This window comes from Paroedura picta, chromosome 15 (assembly GCF_049243985.1).
Source record: "Paroedura picta isolate Pp20150507F chromosome 15, Ppicta_v3.0, whole genome shotgun sequence".
Taxonomy (NCBI): Eukaryota; Metazoa; Chordata; class Lepidosauria; order Squamata; family Gekkonidae; genus Paroedura; species Paroedura picta.
In genome coordinates, this window is record NC_135383.1 from 29,430,598 (window position 1) to 29,455,636 (window position 25,039).

Sequence of the window (25,039 nt, forward strand, 5' to 3'; positions counted from 1 at the left end):
TCCTCCTCCAGTGGCTGCCATGTGCTACGGCTGGTGGCATATGTCCCACAGAGGCCTCTACCCTCAGAGCAGCAAAATGGGATCTAAATGTGTCTTATTATAAAAGCAAGTCTGTTATGTTCAGACTGTTCCATGTATCCTCCTGCAATGCTGTATGTGAACCACCCTGAGCCATATGGGAGGGCGGAATAGAAATCTAATAATAAATAAATTAAAAAGTGCTGACATTGTCCATAGATGGACTACAAGGTCAGGTGTCAGATGGCAAATGCTTCTATGGGGCTACATCTCAAGTTCAGACCAGCTTCCCCTCTTGACTGGAAGGGATTCTGCGCCAGAGACACTTCCCTATTGGTTTCTTAAGTTGTTACTTGTAGAGAGTAGGTGGATCTTTTGAAATACAAAGCTAAATCATCACAGATTGATTTGTTCCTTGGAACACTCAATGATTGAAACAAATTAGGAATGTTATCAATAAGCACTGGCACATCATCTCAGACATAAAGGGATGTGAAAATTGGCCACTTTTTGCTTGGCATCGTGGGTAGAACTTAAAGGAAATTTTGGAAAGCTCTCCTCCATTAGAAAGGGACTGCCATTTGCCTATGGGAAGCTTTCCCTGTGGAGCATGCCGTGCTTGTAAATTCATGCACCCAACGTCAGAGTTCACCAACACTGCAAACGGTTACAAGGTAACAATTAAAGAGCTCATAAACTGTGCAAGCAAAGGAGTAATCTATGTTATCCAGTGCCCTTGTGGTTTAATCTATGTTGGCATGACGACAAGACCAGTTAAAGTTCGCATCCTTGAGCACCTGACGTTTAAAAGTAAAGATTAAAGACGTCCCATTACAGGGTCACTTTGAAGAAATGCAGCACGATCCAGAGGATCTTTGGCATTGAAGGAATAACATCAAACTCGACTTCTGGAATGAACACTAACAAACTTTTGTTACAACGAGAGACTTATTACATTTTCAATCTGGACAGCTTACATCCCCGCGGGATGAATTCCACCTGGGACCTTTCTTGTCACTTGAGAGATTAATTAGCGAACAGTAGCCAGAACAGCCCCTGGCAATTAAGAGACCGCTTATAAGGCATTACGTGATGGAGAGCTACGGGATTTTCACAGCCATAGAGCAGTAGAAAAACCTCCTGGAAACACTGAGCCTGAGGGACCATTTATATGGCAAGAAATGTTATGTAACAGGCAGAAGTCAACTCAGGGATGACTTTGTTGACAGGTTTTGTTATATATGTACACAGAATGTTTTATTCTGGATTTGTATATTTTTCATAGCATTACTTAATAATATCAACACAGCCGCGGCGCCATGGGCGCAGCGGACTAAATAAAGCCGTAAGGGCTTTGTGGGAGGAGTTAGGGCGGGCTCTGTCCGGGATGAGGAAGGGTGCCGATTGGCCCCTTCCTCCGGACAGACCTTTGCGCCTGCCAATTGGCCCGGCCGATTCCTGCCCTGCCGAAGGGAGTAACTGCGAAGCGCGGCTCGCAGTTGCTCTCTTGCCGTCAGGCCGCCGCCCGAGGGAGCCCCCGCCATCAGGCCGCCGCCCGAGGAAGGCCCTGCCGCCCGAGGGAGCCCCTGCTGTCAGGGCGCCGCCCGAGGGAGGCCCCGCCGTCAGGCCGCCGCCCAAAGGAGGCCCTGCCTCCTGAGGAAGCCCCCGCCGTCAGGCTGCCACCCACGGAGCACCCGCCAGCCGCTCTCAGCGAGAGTCCCGAAGCGCCTCTGACGCCTCAGGCCGCCAACCACGGAGCCCCCGCTGTACTGTAAGTATCTAGCGCCCGCTGTATTGGTCGTACAGCGGGCTTGATTACTAGTTGAAATATGAATCAGTCTTAAATAGATGGAAGTTTGCTAGTTTAATTCAAGGAAATATTATACATGTAAATATTTACTAATACTTTGTAATAATCTGTTTTAGATAAAATACCACTGCAGAAGAAAACAACTTTGAAAACAGGCTACTGAAAAAGAAAAAAAAATTGTGTTTATCTGCAACCCATTTTGGTTTATGTTTGTACATCATAGATATGAAGGCAATATCTACAAAATAAAATGGAATAATTATAACCAAAAAGATTACATTTTTGTACTAGCCAATTGGTTGAATTTTTCTAGTTTTGATTATTCCGTCCAGCCAACCCTCTTCTGTATGAACTATGAAAACGAGGCAAGGGGTTCAAAGTCCCTGGGCTGCAAGGAGACTTACATGAGGGTTACGGAGGTACATTAAGAGGACGCACCTTGCTAAGAATCCGGATGATCTGCTTTATCTGCCCGTGGGACACCCGCTTGCTTATGCAGCCAAAGACAACAAGGGCCCTCGGCTGGAGCGATGGATTATACTGGAATGCAAACCTGCAGGAGAAGGGACACTGGGTTAACTACAAAGAGGAGCAAGAAGACAAAGTCAAGGAGGGCAACCACAACATAGAAAAAGATTTGAAGCAGCATCACTTACTTTTGGGCTAGCTCTGTCCACTGGTCCAGCCACTTGCAAGTTGGGATATCTCTCATGCATGCCTACAGAGAAAACACCCAAAGGAACACTGAGCATGCAACATCAAATAAAAGTTATTGCTTGTAAGATGTATAACAATATTTTCAAGTATGCAACGTATGTGAACATCCACTATGCCTATGCCTATCTACTATGTGAAGAGCCACTAACTACATACAACTTATGCCCATCACTGCTAGACAGAGGATCTGGCACTGTTAAGCAGCAGCTGCCATTAACTCTTGATTGCCCAGGCATAGGCCCCCAAGAACCAGAAACCCATCCAAAAACATGGGAGATAGTTCCAATATTTTTGATTCATCAACTAATTAAGACTCACAGCCCTTCCCTTCGTTCATGTTTGTGATTTGTTTCACTCGCCATACCTCCATGATCTCCAGCAGTGCTTCTGTAACTGTTTCCAGAGAGGTCAGCGCAAAAGTCTCCCTCTCATAGGAGCCGGGAGAGAAGGAGCGGTCACGATAGCTGGATCGGAATGCTATGACTGCTGCTGACTTCACTTTGCTTATTCCAAACAGCAAGTAGAACTTGGGAAGTGAGAACTCTGTTAAGCTCAGTCGCAACACTTGTTTTGTCTCCTCTGTTAGAAGATACATAAAGCAAACAAACTCTCATCCAACTTTTTATAAGATTAAAGTAAATCCACAACATATACATCTGTAAACACAAAAGTACACTTTTCAGAACTGTCATTTCTAGGATAAGTTCAGATATAGTGCATATCATCTTTCCACACACTGGGCCTAAGGCCAGACAGGTGCTGTCAGAAATGGCCATTTGACGATGCTTTCAGCCATGCATCACAAAGGTACTATGGAAGTCATGCAAGAGACAACCAGAGGGAACGGCTGCTGATTGGCTCACCAGCTCCCTGCAATCCATGTTTTGCTTTGGGGAAGAACACTCCCATTCCGGATCCTAGCCACAGTTTTGCACTCTGCTTCCACCAAAGGGAAACCCCAGCTAACCCAAGCCAAGGCCCTCTTCAACACCGTGTTACTTGTGTTTGTGTTCTCAAGAGGGGGAGCAGAATTTTATTGAGAGGCTGCTTCATGTTTGCAAACCATGTCTGCAGCGAGATCTTGTTAAGTGAGAGGCACTGGGGTGGGGCCTCGGTTCCCCGCAAAGATACCATGGTATCAAGCTGAGAAGGAATGCCTTTCCTTTATTTGTCTACATTCCTTTACATCTCTACTGGAATTAGATTGAAAAGAATGTCCGAACGATGGTAATGGATAGGTCCTCTTATCACTTGGGTTAATGGACTGCTTGAGAAGATTCCTTGTCCCTGCAGTTAACTTCCCTGGGGTTTCTTCCCCCTTCTCCTTTACATGTTATAACCCATTTCCCCCTACCTACAATAACATATTATTTGTTTCCAACAATGCATTGTTTTATTATCTTAATATTTTTATGTAGCAATACTCTTGTGTTTTTTCACAACTCATATCGATTAACTTTTATAATAGATTGCAGTTTCTATAGATGTATTATTTATGTGGGTCAACTGACCGAATAAACATACTGTCTGTCGATTGTGTGTCTACTTCTGCATAAGAGTGAAACATGGAAACAGAGAACCCCTGAAGACAAACATAAAGCAAAGAGGGGAGAGGCTGAAGATAAAACATACCAGCAGGAATGAAAGTCTATATAAAAAAAGGTCATGGACCAAAATGTGGGTGGGCAAGCAAGGCCATCACCACCCCTACCTGCTGGGTCTGGGTTAGACAGAGGCTGGGGATGATGTTACCTAAGTGTCCTGGGAGATGCATAGCACTCTGCAGCACTCAGGGCCTCAGGACGGCTGTCCCTTGTGTTAAAAGAGCACAAGAGTTGTCCTCTACTGTTTCTTGGCATGTCCTTCCCTCAGGAAAGGGGGCACACCATAGACACCTTCGGTCACTGACTTCCCCCTTGTTGTGAGAGCAGAGTTCAATTCCTTCATGCAGTGCTCTGCTCCCTTGCCAGGACTTAAAGAAGTTCTTGCCAAACAGCCCAATTATGGCTACTCTCCAAGCCTTTGCCTCTGTTTTAGGATTTTACACTTACCAGTTTGGTGTAATGGTTAGGAGTGCGGACTTCTAATCTGGCATACCAGGTTCGATTCTGCGCTCCCCCACATGCAACCAGCTGGGTGACCTTGGGCTCGCCACGGCACTAAATAAAACTGTTCTGACCGAGCAGTGATATCAGGGCTCTCTCAGCCTCACCCACCCCACAGGATATCTGTTGTGGGGAGAGGAATGGGAAGGCGACTGTAAGCCGCTTTGAGCCTCCTTCGGGTAGGGAAAAGCGGCATACAGGTAGCACTGTGTGTGAACGAAACCTTGGGGTACTTGTGGATTGTAAACTAAACATGAGCAGGCAGTGTGATGCAGCGGTAAAAAAGGCAAATGCCATTTTGGGCTGTATCAACAGGGGCATCACATCAAAATCACAAGATGTCACAGTCCCATTGTAGACGGCACTGGTCAGACCACACCTGGAGTACTGTGTGCAGTTCTGGAGGCCTCACTTCAAGAAGGACGTCGATAAAATTGAAAGGGTACAGAGGAGAGAGACGAAGATGATCTGGGGCCAAGGGACCAAGCCCTATGAAGATAGGTTGAGGGACTTGGGAATGTTCAGCCTGGAGAAAAGGAGGTTGAGAGGGGACATGATAGCCCTTTTTAAGTATTTGAAAGGTTGTCACTTGGAGGAGGGCAGGATGCTGTTCCCATTGGCTGCAGAGGAGAGGACACGCAGTAATGGGTTTAAACTTCAAATACAACGATATAGGCTAGATATCAGGAAAAAGTTTTTCACAGTCAGAGTAGTTCAGCATTGGAATAGGCTGCCTAAGGAGGTGGTGATCTCCCCCTCACTGGAAGTCTTCAAGCAAAGGTTGGATACACACTTTTCTTGGATGCTTTAGGATGCTTAGGGCTAATCTCTCTCAACCTCCTTTTCTCCAGGCTGAACATTCCCAAGTCCCAAGGTTTACTAAAATCGAAGTAAACGACATCAACCTGTTACTTGGTCAAAAAAGGAAACCAGGTTGGTCTGACAGTTTCCTGGGTCATCCTTCCTCCCTTTTTTGAAGATCAGAATAACGTTTGCTCTCTTCCAGTCCTCCGGGACATCTCCAGCCCTTAAAGAGGTCCCGAATATGATGGACAAGAGTTCTGCAAGTCCTCCGGAAAGTTCTTTGAGCACTCTTGGGTGCATTTCATCCGGCCCAGGAGATTTGAGACAAATCAGCATGGATTTGTCTCCAACAGGTCCTGTCAGACCAACCTGGTTTCCTTTTTTGACCAAGTGACAGGTTTGCTGGATTGTGGAAATTCGGTTGATGTCGTTTACTTGGATTTTAGTAAAGCTTTTGATAAGGTTCCCCATGAACCTTATCAAAAGGAGGATAGGAAATTGAACCGCACTCAAAGAGTTGGTGTTTCATCAGACTGGAGAGAGGTGAGTAGCGGGGTACCTCAGGGCTCGGGGCTCGGCCCGGTACTTTTTAACATATTTATTAACGACCTAGATGAGGGGGTGGAGGGACTACTCATAAAGTTTGCAGATGACACCAAATTGGGAGGACTGGCAAATACTCCGGAAGATAGAGACAGAGTTCAACGGGATCTGAACACAATGGAAAAATGGGCAAATGAGAACAAGATGCAATTTAATAAAGATAAGTGTAAAGTTCTGCATCTGGGTCAGAAAAATGAAAAGCATGTCTACTGGATGGGGGATACGCTTCTAGGTAACACTGTGTGTGAACGAGACCTTGGGGTACTTGTGGATTGTAAGCTAAACATGAGCAGGCAGTGTGATGCAGGAGTAAAAAAGGCAAATGCCATTTTGGGCTGTATCAACAGGGGCATCACATCAAAATCACAAGATGTCATAGTCCCATTGTATATGGCACTGGTCAGGTCACACCTGGAGTACTGTGTGCAGTTCTGGAGGCCTCACTTCAAGAAGGACGTAGATAAAATCGAAAGGGTACAGAGGAGAGCGACGAGGATGATCTAGGGCCAAGGGACCAAGCCCTATGAAGATAGGTTGAGGGACTTGGGAATGTTCAGCCTGGAGAAAAGGAGGTTGAGAGGGGACATCATAGCCCTCTTTAAGTATGCAGGATGCTGTTTCCGTTGGCTGCAGAGGAGAGGACATGCAGTAATGGGTTTAAACTTCAAGTACAACGATATAGGCTAGACGTCAGGAAAAAAAATTCACAATCAGAGTAGTTCAGCAGTGGAATAGGCCGCCTAAGGAGGTGGTGAACTCCCCCTCACTGGCAGTCTTCAAGCATACACACTTTTCCTGGATGCTTTAGGATGCTTAGGGTTGATCCTGCGTTGAGCAGGGGGTTGGACTAGATGGCCTGTATGGCCTTCCAACTCTATGATTCTATGATTCTATGAGATTTAACTGTAAGAAATTCAGCTGTAGGTTCTGAAATAAGAGACAAAGCACTAGCGTCATTTATTATTAGTATTATTATTATTATTGCTAACCTTCAGAGTAGGATCAGAAGACAGTTTCTTATAGGCTTGCCTGTTGCCAAGTTGCTGCAGAGCTTCTGCTCTATAATTTTCTGTATTAAGGATCACAATAGCGACCACTTTATCTGCAGGTTTCACAATAATATCAGTGTCATCTTTATATTAATTGTCTTTCCCTACTGCTAATATTCTGATGTACTTTGGGGAGATTGTGTTCTGCTGCTGTTATGTCTTTAAGTACTAGATGCCAACTGCATGGAGCTTTTATTCCAATCCCAAATCGATTCAGTCCCTGCCCTCTACACAGAATGCAATTTCCGTTTTGATTTGGGGCGATTTAAATTTTCCTTCTGCAGCAAAAAGGATTGATCCGGAGTGACCCTACCTTTATTGTGCAATATCTTAGAGTGCTTTTAATCCTCAATATACTTAAAAATCGCATTGATTTGAATCTGGGCTCTCCTCCGTGGTAGAGAACCCATGATTGGCTACAGGTGGTCATGTGACAAACTTGCCTTAAAGGAGAAGCCCCTAAGTTAAATGAACAGAGCAAACAAATAGAAGAAAACAATAGAATGGGGAGGACCAGAGATCTTTTCAAGAAAATTGGAGATATGAAGAGAACGTTTCATGCAAATTATACAGAAGAACTATACAAGAGTGAGCTTAACATCTCTGATAACCACAATGGGATAGTTACTGACCTGGAGCCAGATATCCTGGAATGTGAAGTCAAATGGGCGTTAGGAAGTCTGAGCAACAATAAAGCTAGTGGTGGTGACAGCATTCCAGTTGAACTATTCAAAATCTTAAAAGACGATGCAGTAAAAGTGCTACACTCAATATGCCAGCAAATTTGGAAAACTCAACAATGGCCACAGGATTGGAAAAGGTCAGTTTACATTCCAATCCCAAAGAAGGGCAATGCCGAAGAATGTTCAAACCACCGCACTATTGCACTCACTGCACCAAGAACTTCCAGGAGTACAGGCAGGATTTCGAAGAGGCAGAGGAACTAGAGATCAAATTGCCAACATACACTGGATCATGGAGAAAGCTAGGGAGTTCCAGAAGAACATGTACTTCTGTTTCATTGACTATGCTAAAGCCTTTAATTGTGTGGAGCACAACAAATTGTGGGAAGTTCTTAAAGATACCAGAGCATCTTATTTTTCTCTTGAGAAACCTATATGCAGGTCAAGAAGCAACAGTGAGAACTGAACATGGAATCACTGATTGGTTCAAAATTGAGAAAGGAGTTCGGTAAGGCTGTATACTGTCGCCTTGCCTATGTAACTTGTATGCGGAGCACATCATGAGAAAGGCGGGATTAGAGGAGTCACAAACTGGGATCAAGATTGCAGGGAGAAATATCAACAACCTCAGATATGCAGAAGATACCACTCTAATGGCAGAAAGTGAAGAGGAACTAGAGCCTGTTGATGCGGGTGAAGGAGGAGAGTGCAAAAGTTGGCTTGAAACTCAACATCAAGTAAACAAAGATCATGGCATCCGGCCCTCTCAATTCCTGGCAAATAGATGGGGAAGAAATGGAGATAGTGACAGATTTTATTTTCCTGGGCTCCAAGATCACTGCAGATGGGGACTGCAGCAAAGAAATTAAAAGACGCTTGCTCCTGGGGAGGAAAGCTATGGAAAATCTAGACAGCATCCTAAAAAGCAGAGACATCAGCCTGCCAACAAAAGTGCGTCTAGTCAAGAATATGGTCTTCCCAGTTGCAATGTATGCCTGCGAAAGTTGGACCATAAGGAAGGCCGAGCATCAAAGAATTGAGGCTTTTGAATTCTGGTGCTGGATAAGATTCTTACTAGTCTCTTGGACTGCAAGGCGAACAAACCGGTCAGTCCTAGAGGAGATCAGCCCAGACTGCTCCTTAGAAGGCCAGATCCTGAAGATGAAACTCAAATACTTTGGCCACCTCATGAGAAGGAAGACTCCCTGGAGAAGAGCCTAATGCCGGGAGTGATCGAGGGCAAAAGAAGAAGGGGACGACAGAGAATGAGGTGGCTGGATGGAGTCACTGAAGCAGTTGGTGTGAACTTAAATGGACTCCGGGGAATGGTAGAGGACAGGAAGGCCTGGAGGATCATTGTCCATGGGGTCGCGATGGGTCGGACACGACTTTGCACCTAACAACAACAGTGTTGTTTTAGGGCTGAGTTTTACTAGGAATATACTTTTATGTAAACCACCTTGAGGCTTAAGAAGAAAGTGGGTTATAAGTTGTTATTATTATTATTATTATTATTATTATATTATTATTATTATTATTATTATTAATAATAATTAGCATCATTAGAAAACTCAAAAGTATGCAAATCTGGGAATAACGATTTTGCTAATGTTTCCAATATCTTAATAATCCTATTTCACTGAAATGTATAAATTCATATACAGAGGTAAATTCTGTGTTTTTGTCATCTGTCATGTCATTAATAATAGAGTACTTGTACACTTCTTGTTATTACATACCCTGACCCAAGTGGGAAGGGTGGGTCATAAAAATATGGTTGATTATTATTATTATCATCATCAACTTTACCCCATCTCCCACCATGTCCAGCCCAGAAGTATACTTTGTGGGGGGCAAATACCAAGAGAAGAGGATCACTAACATTGTCCCAGTATAGGAATCCACTGAATAATACATAAATACAGCCCTCCAGGAAGCCACATCTAAGGAAAAAAGCAGGAAATAAATATTTTAATTGACAAAGATTTCCCTACTAGTTAATTCCAGGGTCACAAAGAGGTCAGTCATATTTCATGAAACTCTGCTGACCATTTAAACCTGCTGCTGCCAAGAAATAGCAAGCTGAGGAAGCCAAAGGGAGCCAATTGGTCCTTGCCGATAAAAAACATCTTGTCAATGAACTTACCGCTAAAGTGGAGCTGTGAACAAGTGCACAGAGAGTGAATGATGTTGATAACCAGGCCATGGGTGGAGGCTCTAAGGGAGAGCGGACCAGTGGCCACCAGCAGAGTCACGACATGGAAGAGGTAGGGGAGATGCGCAGCCACATCGAGAGAGTTGTTAAAGGAGAGCATCAGCATGTAACGGGCTAGAATGGCTATGTCATCCCACATCAGGTGCTGCTCTAAAGTAGGAGTCGGAGACAGGCAAGTCTTGTCGATTATTTTGCACATCCTTCCAATGACCTGGAAAGGGAGCAACTGGTTACTTTTCATTAGGAAACAACAGGCAGGTTGAAAAAACAAAACCCAGGGCAACATCACTGTTTCACTCAGGAAGGCTACACTTGAGGTACACCGAACGGCAGGCAGGCAGGCAGGCAGGCAGGGAGGGAGGGAGGGAGGGAGGGAAGGAAGAAGGAATCAAGGCCTGCCAGTGAATGAGGATGTGATGTGATTCATTGGAGAAAAAGGTTCTGAAATTAATACTCTTGACATTGTCAATTTCTGCATGTCCCAAAAACCTAAATTACACCATCTGTCTTCAAAATCTCTCCCATCTCAGCTGTGAAGCATTTGGTTTAATTCTCATATATGTTTGAATCCTTACCCATCAAAGCAAAAACTAAGGGGTTTGATTCTGCGCTCCCCCACATGCAGCCAGCTGGGTGACTTTGGGCTTGCCATGGCACTGATAAAACTGCTCTGACCGAGCAGAAATATCCAGGTTCTCTCAGCCTCCCCTTCCTCACAGGGTGTCTGTTGTGGGGAGAGGAAAGGGAAGGCAACTATAAGCCACGTTGAGACTCCTTTGGGTAGAGAAAAGCGGCATATAAGTATCAACTCTTCTTCTTCTTCTTCTTCAGTAATATCAGGCCTCTCTCAGCCTCATCCACCTCACAGGGTGTCTGTTGTGGGGAGAGGAAAGGGAAGGTGAATGTAAGCCGCTTTCAGCTTCCTTCGGGTAGAGAAAAGCGGCATCTAAGAATCCACTCTTCTTCTCCTTCTCCTTCTCCTCCTCCTCCCTTTAGTGTAAGAAATTGCAGGGTACCTGAAGGCCAGGCTCCCACCCATGCTGGACTATTCTGCCTCCTGTTATGACACAACAGCACAGGGAAGGATCACGGGACCTCCCAAAGTGCCTCTGCTCCCTTCACAGTTGCATCTAAACCATAAATATCCAGAAAGAGGGAAGGGAGGAAGTGATGTCCCTCACAGATAGACAGGCAGTTACACATTATCACTTTTCTATAGAGGCCACAAAGTGCTTCTCTGAATATAAGGAAGTGAATCGCTTACCTTACTGGAAACCAGTTTCACATTTCCAGAAGCCAGGGCCACTGCAGTGTCCGCCATAACCTCTGCTTTGATAGATCCCAGGCCCCCGGTGGCGCTGGTCTTAATGAAACTGTCCAGCACAACATCAAGCAGATCTGTTATCTGTGGGGAAGCAGGTTGACACCGGTTGGTTTGCTCCAGGACAACGAAAGGCGAGTCAAAACTCCCGGCAGAACAAACCAGTTGGCCTGCTTTCAAAACTCAGCACTCTTTAGCCACATGCAGATGTATCACCAGCCACATTTCTGTTTCACCTTTCCTACCAGGAGCTCAGGGAGGCTGACGTGGTTCTCCCTGCTGCTTTGTTATCCTCACAACAACCCTGTGATGTAGGGAAGAGTAAGACTCATGACAGAGTGCAAGTGTGGTCTGACCAGTGCCGTATACAATGGGACTACAACAACTTGTGATTTTGATGTGATGCCCCTGTTAATACATTTTGGGCAGTATCAACAGGGGCATCACATCAAAATCACAAGATGTCCGAGTCCCATTGTATACGGCACTGGGCAGACCACACCTGGAGTACTGTGTGCAGTTCTGGAGGCCTCACTTCAAGAAGGACGTCGATAAAATTGAAAGGGTACAGAGGAGAGCGACGAGGATGATCTGGGGCCAAGGGACCAAGCCCTGTGAAGATAGGTTGAGGGACTTGGGAATGTTCAGCCTGGAGAAAAGGAGGTTGAGAGGGGACATGATAGCCCTCTTTAAGTATTTGAAAGGTTGTCACGTGGAGGAGGGCAGGATGCTGTTTCCGTTGGCTGGAGAGGAGAGGACACGCAGTAATGGGTTTAAACTTCAAGTACAACGATATAGGCTAGATATCAGGAAAAAGATTTTCAGAGTCAGAGTAGTTCAGCAGTGGAATAGGCTGCCTAAGGAGGTGGTGAGCTCCCCCTCACTGGAAGTCTTCAAGCAAAGGTTGGATACACACTTTTCTTGGATGCTTTAGGATGCTTTGGGCTGATCCTGGCCTGTATGGCCCCTTCCAACTCTAGGATTCTATGTGAGTGTGGACTCCCAGGCCAACATTCTCCACCTCAAGGTGGTTCAGCATTCACATAACTGTTTGGGTGTCAAATCACAGGCTGATGGGAGTCCATGTTTTGGGTATCAAGCACCTGCTCATGGCATCCCCTGTTAGCATCAGTGGCAATGGGCCTAGAAGCAGACGTGGGAGTCTTCTTCAGCCTATCAGGGACCTGGGCAGGGTGGCCTAAGAAGCAGGAGGCGCTCAATCCCTGCTGCTGCCACCCAGGTTCGACATGAGCTGTAGAGATGGGCTGTGCACCTAGTCCATCTTCAAGACAGCAGAGTGCCAGACGAGGAGCCCCTTCACAACAGGGGATTCTGCCCAGCACCAACAGGCAGTCTGCAGGACCCGTTAACATGTCCCTTCTTGCAGGCAGGAAGCGGCTGAACTCCTTCCAGGTGAATACAGCCAGAAGGGAGTGGGACAGCTCAGAGGAGGCACACAGGCCATTGGGCAGCATCTCCAGTTTAAAGTCAAGAGCCACATGACTCTCTCAAGTAGGTAAAGAACATAAGCAAAGAAATCTCCAGCCCCTCCCCACACCCTGCTTCCCCTTGGGACGGCAGTCACAGCACAAGCAGTTCTGGCAGCCAAATTTGAAAATTTGAGTATCTCCAAACTGGATGGAGATGAACAAAAAAGCCCCCAAAAATTACTCTTTCTGAACCTTCAGGAGAGTCTGACCTTTATTCATTCATTTAACACATTTTTCTCCTGCCTTATTGAATATGAAACAAAAATGTATATTTTTGTTTATTTTCCCACATGGATTTGTAACAGGAGTCAACACATATGACAATGGGGTACCTGAGCCACATACAGGTGAACCTACCTGTCCCAGACTCCCCCAGATCTTGGCCTGAATGGACGGGTACATCTGCTTCTCATTGATGGTCATGGTGATGAGCTTGTCGAGGATGGCCGTAACTCGCTGCCGCTTGGCATCGTCATTGTGCTTGCAGAAACGAACCAAATTTGACAGCCAAGGAGTCATATACTCCAGGCAGAGGTGCTTCAATTCAATACCTGGAATGAAACGCTTCCGTGAATCAGAGGACCTACAAGAGCCTTTTATCTTGTTACGGGAAGAGCTCAGTGCAAAGTCTGGCAGTGCCTAAAACAAAGCCTGGGAGGATGAACACAAAGTCAAGTGACATAATGGGGATTGCTGGGAAAGGGAACACATTCTAGGATACAGAGAGCCCTGCAGTGACTTGGGTTTCTTGAACTGCTGCCATTTTACTACTTGGGCAAATTGTTTATCAAGAGGACGTTTATGAAAGCCTGCCTGGGAGCTGATAATGTCAACACTTCTACTTAGAAGTACTGTGAAGCAGGGGTCCCCAACCTTTTTATCACCGGGGACCACTCAACGCTTGACAATTTTACTGAGGCCCGGTGTGTGGGGGGGGGGGTAGTTTACTCCTCTACTCTCAACCACTGCCCTAACGCTCTCTGGTCGCTATGGTAATGTTTAAACATCCCTTCAAAATAAGAGACAGACATGCCACAACAATGAACATAAGGAACATTTTATTCTCATGGAAATCTTAACTCATGACAATGACAGATCAATGGGAACCCTGAGCTTGTTTCTCTGCAACGAGATAGTCCCATCTGGGAGTGATGGGAGAAAATGACACCCAAAGTATGTTGTAAAGGGCCGGGGGGGGGGGGGGAAGGCGTCCTTCGGGGCCCACCTCTAATTAGTCGAAGGACCACATGTGGTCCATGGCCCACAGGTTGGGGATCGCTACTGTGAAGGCCAGGAGGTTGCCCTGCTCCTGAATAACATATCGCCCAATTGATTGTTAAGGCGAGTCAACTGGCTCAAACATTTCAGAGAACTGATCAAGCATGAGGGGAAGGATAGATGCTGAAGGACTCCGTTCTGCCTTCTGAGAGGTGCAGGTGGCTGTGTGTGTCGCTCTGCCTGAGAGAGACGGCACAGCAGCATCAGTTCCGTCTCCAGCAGAGGAAAACAATTTAGGTTTTTAGGCCTGTCCGAGGTAATAAGCAGACCAGTAATATTTCAGTTTGCCTCTTGGAGAACAGGGCAGCTTGTGACATAAGAAGCTTGTGTGCCTGAAAGGCTCTCCCCTGGCATCTAAGCTGGGAAAGCTTGTCAGGAGCTGAATCTCAAATCCATTCTGGAGCTGTATCCAATAAATAGATCTATATGCACATAAGCCAGTCTTTCCCAGACAGGATGAGGAAGTTTGGGCTTGCTGACATTTTCTTCAGATTTTTGGACATCAATAAGCCCTTCTTGCTGCCTCAGTGTTCCCCTCACACAACACAAACTCATGGCGCCAAAACCAGGTGCCTTCCTATGCGCCACCACATATCCTGAGGGTGGGAGAAAACTGTGGAAAAGGCTGTATAGAAAACAGCAAGATCATCCAAACACTAAGGAGTCTGTGTGACAGTAAGATCAGGGCTTCATCACCAGGGCAGGTTCCTCCGGGGGGTCAACCACAGACCTTTGGATCTTGGGCCAAGAGAGGCACTTTCAATGAGATCTGGAGTTTGCTGGTCTGTTTTTGATTTTAACTGAATATGTTTTTAACTATTATTGTCACTATTGTACCATGAGGAAACGCGGGTCTAAACATTTTAATAAATAAAAATAAACACACACACACCCCTGCAGGGACTTGCTGGGGGAAGGAAAGATCTAATTTTCCAATCCACTATTATTTCCTCTTTCCCTTCCCTGAAAATCCCAAAAGCCCCTCCCCTTTTCCTGCTTCTTTTTCTCCTTCCCACCTGCCAGCCAACCTACCTGTATCTGTCCCCTGGACTTTAGCTTTCACTGCTTGAATCCCCAGTCGCCTGCTCTGGGAAAGGCCACAGGGGCTCCCCCAAGGATCCTTTTTCTTCTCCTGGCAGCCTCCACATCCTCACTTCTCCCTTTCCACCCATCAACCAGCCATCCTTATATATGCCCCCTTCCATTGTCAGTTATTTCTATTTACTTCTTTATACCACAGGAAGGCCTGGAGGACCATTGTCCATGGAGTCGCGAAGGGTCGGACACAACTTCGCACCTAACAACAACACCACATCTTTCTCAATAGGCCCCCAAAGCAGTTTATATGATTTTCCTATCCTCCACTTCATAGAATCATAGAATAATAGAGTTGGAAGGGATCTCATGGGTCATCTAGGCCAACCCCCTGCACTATGCAGGACACTCACAACCCTTTCGCTCATCTACTGTCACCTGCCACCCCCTTGAACCTTCACAGAATCAGCCTCCCCGTCAGATGGCTCTCCAGCCTCTGCTTAAAATCTCCAAAGATGGAGAACCCACCACCTCCCGAGGAAGCCTGTTCCACTGAGAAACTGCTCTGTCAGGAACTTCCGGATGTCTAGATGGAATTTCTTTTGAATTAATTTCATCCCATTGGTTCTGGTCTGTCCCTCCGGGGCAAGAGAGAACACCTCTGCTCCATGCTCTAACCAGGGGAGAGGTTGCTACCCACAGGACTGAGCCCCGAGACTTGGAGGTGGGGGAGTACTGGGAAGAGTTGCAGCCAGCGGTGGTACCCAGCACAGAGTACCCAGTCATCCTAGGACTGGACTGGTTATGGAAACATGATCCCATTATGGGCTGGATGACCCAAATGATTACCATTGGCAAGGTATGGGGGCCAATAGCCCCATGCTGATCCAAAGAGCAGGAACCAGGCTGGCTTACTGCGAGAGGAGCTGGAGTTTGGGACTTGTATGATGTGTTTTCCCCATTGAAAATCGGACGGTTCCATTGAGCTGAAGCAGGGGGAGCCCCTGCCAAAAGCACGTTTGTACTCCATGAGATGGATGAGCTACGAAAATTCATTGATACAAATTTGGCTACGGGCTTCATACACCTGGCCATTTTGATCATGGCAGTACCAGTCTTATTTGCAAAGAAAAAGGAAAGGGCATATCTTCATGTAATTGGACCTGAGTTAAGCTTATTACTGTATTTGCATGAAATGATGAATGGAAGATGGCATTTAATACCCTCCTGGGGCAGTTTGAATACCTAGCCATGCTGTTCAGCCTCAGTGGGGTGCCAGGAGATTTTATGAACGATTAATGAGGTCATGCATGACCTCCTCTTCAAGGGTGTGTTGGTTTACCAAGAGAGGTTCTGATAAATTCTGAGGCTATGTGCTGTTAGTGTGGGAAATCCTAAGATGTTTGCTAAACTGTCCAAGTACGAATTCCATAAGGAGCAGCTGGACTTCCTGGGTTATAGGATATCCAACTGGGGGCTAGAGATGGACCCAGCCAAGGTCTGAGATGTGCTGGAGTGCGCGCCCCCCCAAAAGAAACCAGGAGGTAGCAAAGTTTCTTTGGGTTCTCAAAATTCTATTGAGGTTTCCTGGCCAACTTTGCTCAGCTGGCACATCCCTTAATGGACTTGCTCAAGACCAAGGGAAGTGGCAAGGTGTCATATGCCCTGGTGCACCTCTGGCTGAGCCTCCAGAGGGAACTCCAGAGGTTGCAGCTGATCCTGATCCACTGCCCAGGCCCAGCATTCTCCAAACAACATCTGGAGATCTGGCCAGTGAAGATCAGGTTGGGAATTTGGACCAGCCTGATGCTCAAGAGGATGAGCAACCTGGTCCCAACCAGACCAGCACCCAGCCAGATGTGCCTGCATATGCCAGCCCTGAAGACTCATTGGAGGAACGGAACCACTGCTCGCAGTCGAAGACCCCAGCAAGTCACACACAGCAGCACTGGAGAAGGAGATCGGCATGTTTGTCAGTTCACTGTCAGGGTAGATGGGGCTCAGCTGTACCTCCTTCTTTTGATGAGAACTAGGACTAGCTGCAAACCCTCTGCCTGAGGGCTAGCCCACCCAGCTTGGTCGTATTTCAGAAGGGCCTTGAGGCACGGTCCTTCATGAGTGCAAAGTGTACGTTCCCTGCTTGTCTTCCCAGACAACTCTTTGTTCCAGTTTGCTATGGCAAAGCTCTGCCTGACTGACTCCTGGTTCCTGACTTCAGCCTGACTACACTCCTGGCTCTAGTCCTATGGCTTGGCTCCTGACTATGTCCCCAGATTCTGACCATGGTTTGGCTTTGACTGTTTTTCTGACTTCAGCTTGGTTTGACCTTGCTCCCCGCCCTGCCTACTTGTGAACTGTCTCTCTGGCTCTCAACTCCCCCTCCCCCCCAGCCTGGACTCTGGTTTCTGGCTTGTGCACCCCTGCTTTAGCACAACAACCCAGCCGAGTAGTTGCAGCCTAGTAGGACTACACGCAAGGATGCCCGGAGGCCGGCGGCTAATCTGCAGTGGACTACTGAAAGCCAGCAGGCATTTGAGGGAATAAAAAGGCAGTTCACCTTGGAGCCAATACTCAGGCATGCCAACTCCACTGAGGAGTTCATTGTACAAGCAGATTTCAGCAGTATGGCTATAGGCATGGTGCTGTTGCAAAGGGACCCGGGGGGGGGGGGTCACCTACTCCCCTATGGGCATTTTTGGAAGAAATTCAATGACACCAAGAGGAACTGGGCAATTTGAGAAAAGTAGGTGGTTATGAAAAAGGATGCCCTGACCACTTTGCAGCCCTCTTCCGAAGGGGGAATGGCACTTTTGAGGCATGGACTGATCACAAAAACCTGCAAGCCGTTAGGCAGCAGAGCTCCTTTGCCACTTTTTATTTACATTGAATCATCTGCCAGGCAAGCAGAACATCTTGGCAGAAGCTCTGTCCTACCTCCTGCAGCCTGACAGTTGGGCCGGCCCCAGTGGACACTGTGATCTCCTCCCAGCAGCGGGGATTGGTGGCGGTCATCCATAACCAAACACAATGGGCAGCAGCAAGCACTGATGTTTCTTGACTGGCTCCAGCAGGGCTTGGCAGAGGAGGCTGAGTTTGGACAACTGCAGACTGATTTAACGGACTGGAGGAGGGCGAATCTTTAAGGGGGACAGTCTCTGTCCCAACGGTTGCCTGAAAGTGGGTGCTACACTTGTGCCTACAAGTCTAATGAAATAGATAAATAAAGTACAGTATTGGCTGTTTTATTTTCCAGTTTCTTTCCTAATAATACCCAGAATGAAGACTACCTTTTCATACCTCATGCTCATTGAGTTAATATTTTCAAGAGCCATTTTGCACAGAAAAAATAGCAGAGTGAGGCCAGCTCAATGGCTTAATGCTAAGAAAAGCTGTGCCTCACGGAATTCCTCACTTGCTGGCTCCTCTGCTGCCGTCTAGAGCTTCCTGCCCTTTCGTACGTCTGCTTGAAATGGCGGAAGAGGGGATCGTGCTCCACACACTCCTCTCTTCCCCGTCAATCAAGAGAGGCAGCTGATCACCTTTCTCCCTCCTTTAATAGGACTGCAAGCTAATTTTTTATAACTTATTCGTTTAAACACATGTGCATCTATCCATAGATGCATAGGGCTCCTTTTACGACAAGCCCTCTTGCAATCCGGAGCCTTGAAACTCTGGATTGGGGGGGGGGGCATTTTTTTGTTTTGGGTGGGGAAGAGGCATGCTTTGTAGGCAAACTGGTGGGGAAAAGTTTATTTTGTGCTCTGCCTACGTGACTGTGTGTCTATTTGTTGCTCCATGCAGTGTGTTTTTTTTTAAGAAAGCCCTGTTCCAGGTGAAGAGAGAGGGAGGTGGGTTCGAAGGTGGGTACTGGAGCTGGAAATCTCGCTACCTCAGCCTCTTTGGTCATGCACATGTCTTGTGCGAGTGTCTTGCTGGCTGCTCTCATCATGCTAGTGCAACGTCGCAGGGGGAATCCAGTTTTGTAGATTCCCCTGCTAGCGCTTTAAAATGGAGGATATAGCTGCCGGTTTGCAGATGTAACGCTGGATGTTTACGCATTGTGCAAAACACCCAAAATATGGCGTTTGCAAATGGTAAGCCTCTCACTTTTTAAATCGGGTGCAGACTGGCCATAAGATTTTCTTTCCTCTCAGACTCAGCCAATTCAACCTCCATCATACTTAGTTCCAGTGGGCATCACCTTAAATCTGCCTCCAGCAACTTCCTTTCCCACGTTGTTACTCTACTCATCTAATCCGAAGAGGTTCTTTTGGAGTTCTTCAGAATCGGCTTGAATTATTTGGTACTGTCTAAAGAGCTATACTGCTCACCTCCTAATTCCAAATAATTTATAAGCAAAGTGAATAGTTCTAATCCCGGTACTGATCCTTGTGGCACCACCACTGCTGACATTTAAGGTCACACAATTAACACACGGGGCCCTGGGCACCACGGAAGCTTCAGATGTGAAAGTCAACACCATGTGCCCAGGGTATGAAATAATTGTTTTTATAAGCATCACTTCCCTGAAGCTACAGAACTAGTTTCTTGCAAAAATATACTTTTCTTTTTAGAGGCTATTTGTATTGTAGCTGCTAACACTGAAAGGCTTTGATGAAGTCCAGGAACATCTATGCTTTCAAAGTAGTACTATGAATATATCAATCTGGAATAGTATATTTCTGTTTTGTCTTTTACATGCATACTTGAAAGCAAGCTTGCTCACAGATCACAATGGAGAAGAAACAAAGTAACTCTACTTACTAGATTTGCTAAATCCAGAAATGCATTCTTCCAAAAACTCTAAGGTAAGATGTGGTTCATTAGCTGCCAGAGTCTTACTAATAGAGACAATAAAAAGGGTGTTGTTGGCAGGGATACACAGACCTGAGGTCTCCAATAGCTGGCCCTCTATCTTTAAATTAAAGGTACAGGTTAAGGCACAGAGAAGATTATAGGCTGCGGACCTGCAAAACAGAACAAAGGATGCATTTAAAAAAATGTTTCCTTGGGACAACCTGCAAAAAGTATCCTCAGCAAATAACATAAATTAAGCTCAGAGTTACTTTCAGATCTTCCACTTATTTTTCCTACATAATTACAATACTTTGCTCCCCACCATTCCATTAAAATCTTCAGAAGAGGTTGCCAAAAACACAGATCACAAGTCAGCAGCAAAGAAAAGCAACAGGGGCCATGGCTTGGTGCACCAATGACAGCCCTGCCCAAGCCCCCTCTTGCAAGGGAGGGCCGTAGCTCTGAAGGTATTTCAGAAAAGGTTCTCTCCCAAATTGCCACCCTCCCTATTTTTGACAGAGGGACCCTGATCAGGGCTTGTAAGCTCACTCAATTCATTAGCTGCCGCTGCTGGACCCAGCCGGCTTGGGACGGTTTACAATAAAACCTCATTAACAGCAGGACAACCCTTAGGCAGCACAAGCCCCAGTCTCAATCTCCCCCCCCCCCCAACATTACAAATCCAGGATAGAACAGAATAACCCTCCCGACATACCACCTATAAGCCTTGGGCTAGTACATCTGGCCCTTGATGTTCCAGGCCTTCTGAAGAGGGACCCAAAACTACCCCTGGCCCAGACTCAACCAACCGCCTGGTGGAAAAGCTCCGTCTTGCAGACCCTGCAGAACAGCGGCAGCTCTGTCAGGGTCCTCAGTTCCTCTGGGAGCTCATTACACCAGGTCAGGGCTGATATGGGTGCCATTCCAACTAGAACTGCCATGCAAATCAGCACACAGACCCCAAATCTAACTCCCTAGGGAACAGAGGTTGGCAGGCTGTCAGTATATAGACTCCTGACCAAGTTGAGCAGAAGGCATCCTGCCATATCTGATCTGAAAGCAAAGATTCCCAGGCAGCCTGTTTGGTGCAGCGGTTAAGAGTGGCGGCCTCTTAATGTGGAGAACCGGGTTTGATTCCCACTCCTTCCTCACATGCAGCCAGCGGGGAGACCTTGGCCCAGTCCTAGTTCTGTCATAGGTCTCTCAGTCCCACCGACCTCACAGGGTCTGCTGTGTGGAGATTCCTTTGGGTAGTAAAAGGTGGGCTACAAAAAACAGCCCCTCTTCTCCCTACATGAGTGACAGGGCCACGATTTGGCAGGAAGGGAAGTGCCCCCCGGGCCCCTCTGACAAGGGCAGCAGGGATTCCCAGGCGGGTTCAGGACACCACTGCACATGCCCAGCAACCCACACGCGAGGCCAGTCTCGCCCTGCAGGCCCAGAGCAAGGGATAACAGTTGCTTTAGGCTTGTGTGCTTGGACCGCTTTGGGGGCCATTTAAGCCCAAGGTGGCCAGCAAAGCGGCGTGGGGGGGGAGGGGTGCGCGCGACCCGGCGCACGCAAGCAGACACAGAGCTCTGCGCCTGCATGCATGCGCCGACTGGTGCACCGGCACCAGCCCTTCCCTCCCACGCCACAGCGCTGGCCACCGCGGGCTTGAATGGCTGCCGAAGCGCACAAACCTAGTTGCTATGTCCCTTGCACAATGCTCCTAATTAGCCAAGTTATGTGAGTCTGTCCCTTCCAATTCTGCTAGGAGCAGATCACAACAGCTGCTGCCCGCTAGACAGGTAAGGCTCTTCTGAGATGGACGTAAAAGTCCTTCCCGCTGTTGTCAGACCCTGCCTATGCCTCAGAAGAGGCCCTCGCCCAGAGGTGGTGTGACTCTGAATGGCCAGAGAGTGCCTGAGGCGGCTCAGGAGAAGTGGAGGGATCCGTACCGCAGGCTTGGGTCTGAGCTCCCCAGATTGAGCAGCGCAATGTTCAGCAGCGTTCCCGGTACGTCTTTCGGGCGGATCTTTGTGTGTTGCGGGATCGAGTCTGGTTGCGACAGCTCCCACCGTGTCCGTATGTGAATGATGGACTGGACCATGGCCTCGCACTCCTGGTGCATGAAGGTGAGAGGGGTCCCTTGGTTGGCAATGGTTAGTGTGAACTGGTTCTCATCCACCAGGCAGATCTCTTCTATCTCAGAGGCATAGTAGATGTCATTCAAGAAGACTGTCTGGCCCAGGACTCTTGTGCGCTCTGCTGAAGTCACCTGGACAGCAGTAGAACCAACCTGCAAAAGGGGAGGAGGAGGAGGAGAAAAGGACAAGGATTTAAATTGTATGGGAGGAAATAAACCACAAACCAGGATCACATACTGTAGCTCCCTTAAAGAGATTAAGGCATTATTTCCTACACATTTTGAAGTAGGCCCAACTTCCTGGACTTCAGGACTTTTTTCATCAGCAATAACAAGGCCTTTATTGGCATACTGAAATAAGTACAATAGAAGGGGGGGATATGGAAAGACTCACTGCAATACAGAGTAGACAAAAGCAGATATGCTTTAGTGTGACACCAAATATATTCACGATCTCTCATGGCAAGATGAAAAACTTTGCAAAGGATTCAATGATAACAGAGTTCTGGGAATTCAAAAGAAACTGGATCTTAAATTCATCTGGATGTTGTTCTCTTTTACAAAGCAGCAGGTTAAGAAATTTAGCTCAGATGGAATAACAGAATGGACAATGAAAAAAAAGTGCAATTGATTGTATACGACATTGTCCACAAGCGCAGAGCCTAGCTGAATGTGGGATTTGTTGAAATCTCCCATATTATAAAGCAGAAGGCAGAACGTTAGTTCTAGCTAGCATAAACGCTCTACATTATTGCAGGATGGTTAGATGACAGAAATATGCAGCTTGGGTGATGACATTTTTATAACAGGACTCTACTTTTTGGAATCTGCAGTATTTTATCTCCCGCAACATAAAAATCAGAAGAAGAGCTGGGAGGGGGGGGGGATGTGTCTCCTGCTTTTTGCTACCTGAAGGATTCTCAAAGTGGTGTACAATTGCCTTCCCTTCCTCTCCCCCCAACAGACACCCAGTGAAGTAGGTGAGGCAGAGAGAGCTCTCAAAGAACTGTGACTAGCCCAAGGTCACCCGGTTGGCAGCATGTGGAGGAGGGGAGGGGAATTAAATCTGATTCTCCATTTGCAGGCTGCTGTTCTTAACCACTCCACCAAGCTGGCTCTCAAAAAGCAGGAATCCCACTTCAGTTAACTCTCAACAATCTTATATATTCCTTGTTAGATTTTTATAAGGTTATTTAGAAAATTCAGATACCATCCCTCCTGCGGGAGAAAGAAGCAACAGGCCATTTCACATATTACACGGCGGTATCTTTTTCATGCACGCATATTGAATAACTGATGTGAACATTGCAGCCCCAGCTGCAAGTCATGATGAACAGAACAGAAGAAAATGATGGAAAGCACAAAAAGTAGATGAGCTTGTGTTATCGAGGGATATCAAATGAAGAAGAGATGAATATTAAAGCTGGGAGAGGAGGGGAGAGCCACATCTGGCCCTTATTTTTTGCAGCCAAAGCAAATAAAGTGGTTTTGTCAGCACAGTAGGATATGAGATATATTAGATTTTCCGCATGAAGATTAGAGCTACATAAGATCTCATCAAGGGATTTGGCCCCGGGTTGAACATAAAACAAACAGTTGAACAAACATTGATTTGTGGCATATGGATAAAGGGCCAGCAAAAGACCTCCATGGGCATCGTTTCAGCTAAGATTTTGGTTGGGAATCTTAGTTAGATCTTTGATGGTCATGTTTGAACAACTTGAACCATGATGCTGACTTTGATTGCAAGATTTGAGATCTATCTATACGGGCATTACTTTCAAAGATCCATTTTCTACATTGGGAATTATTTGCTGGGGAATTTAAGAGGTCATTGGGGATGGAGTACTGTGCAAGAAGGCTATGAATAAGGCTGTGCCAATTGGGGTCCTTAGATAGCATGATATGGAATGTTCGATGGCTAAATTTGTTTGAGTTGGCTGATCTGTGGTTTTTCCATGATTTTAAAATTGCAAAATGAACTCGGGCACTAAGAGAAGGTAAACCAGTTTCAGTCCTTATCACAGCAATTGGAGTTCCCCTAGGTAAAACTAGGATTCACTCCAAGAATAGGTTTTGGACAATTTCTAGCTTAGCTATGGTGTTCTCCTTCCATCCCCAGACCTCTACTCCATACAGTAAGTGAGGGACAATCTTGCACTTGTATAATTTAACGACAGGATTAATAAGAAAACCTCTGACACTGGTGCTATACAATGCCAGGTCAATAAACAACAAAATCTCTACCCTGCAAACTTATTTTGCAGAGTATAGAGCGGGCCAATTGGATTTAGGATCCAATTGGATTCCTAAATGCTCTGTGAGACCGATGCCTAACTTCTCTAAGTGAATTGGTCAGCGATTGGCACGACAGAAGGCTGGCCGCCATTGATGAGATAGCTCCCCGACATCCTCTCTACCCCCGTCTCAACCAAGCCCCCAGTACACCAAGGAGATTTGCAGCAAGAAACAGGAACTGAGATGACTAGAGCGAGTTTGGAGGAAGACTCAAGAAACAGCCTCGAGAACATCAGGGGCGAAAATTAAAGATGTTTCAGAATGGCTGCTCAAACTCCTCAAATCTATGGATCGCTACCCATTTGTGATGGTCCATGTGGGAACGAATGACATGTCTCTGAATACCATCGCTCCTATTAAAAAAGACTATCAAGATCTGGGGAGGAAGCTCAAGCAAATGGGGGCACAAGTGGTATTCTCTTCAATCTTGCCTGTCAAGGGAAGAGGAATGCGTCGGGAGAGGAAGATAATGGAGGTGAATTACTGGCTGCGTAGTTGGTGCCGGCAGGAGAGATTTGGTTTCTGGGACCATGGGATAGGCTTTCTTGAGGAAGGCCTACTAGCACCTGATGGACTGCACTTGTTGAAGTTGGGGAAGAATGTGTTTGGCAGGAACCTGGGGAGATTCATCAGGAGAGCTTTAAACTTAAGCCACTAGGGGAAGGAGACGATCAACATAGGGAGTGTA

General features: G+C 46.6%; 1 protein-coding gene across 5 annotated transcripts in view; it reads right to left on the reverse strand.

Annotated features, from left to right (window-relative positions):
- Positions 1-25,039, reverse strand: part of NF1 (neurofibromin 1) — a 365,186-nt gene that overhangs the window by 46,018 nt on the left and 294,129 nt on the right. For all 5 annotated transcript variants that reach the window (XM_077311869.1, XM_077311867.1, XM_077311868.1 and 2 more), the window contains 8 exons: positions 21,866-22,206; positions 19,893-20,095; positions 13,173-13,366; positions 11,269-11,409; positions 9,936-10,215; positions 2,910-3,124; positions 2,485-2,546; positions 2,267-2,381 (listed from right to left, as the gene is read on the reverse strand). In XM_077311869.1, the coding sequence (XP_077167984.1) occupies positions 2,267-2,381; positions 2,485-2,546; positions 2,910-3,124; positions 9,936-10,215; positions 11,269-11,409; positions 13,173-13,366; positions 19,893-20,095; positions 21,866-22,206 (1,551 nt within the window). The remainder of the gene's footprint in view (positions 1-2,266; positions 2,382-2,484; positions 2,547-2,909; positions 3,125-9,935; positions 10,216-11,268; positions 11,410-13,172; positions 13,367-19,892; positions 20,096-21,865; positions 22,207-25,039) is intronic.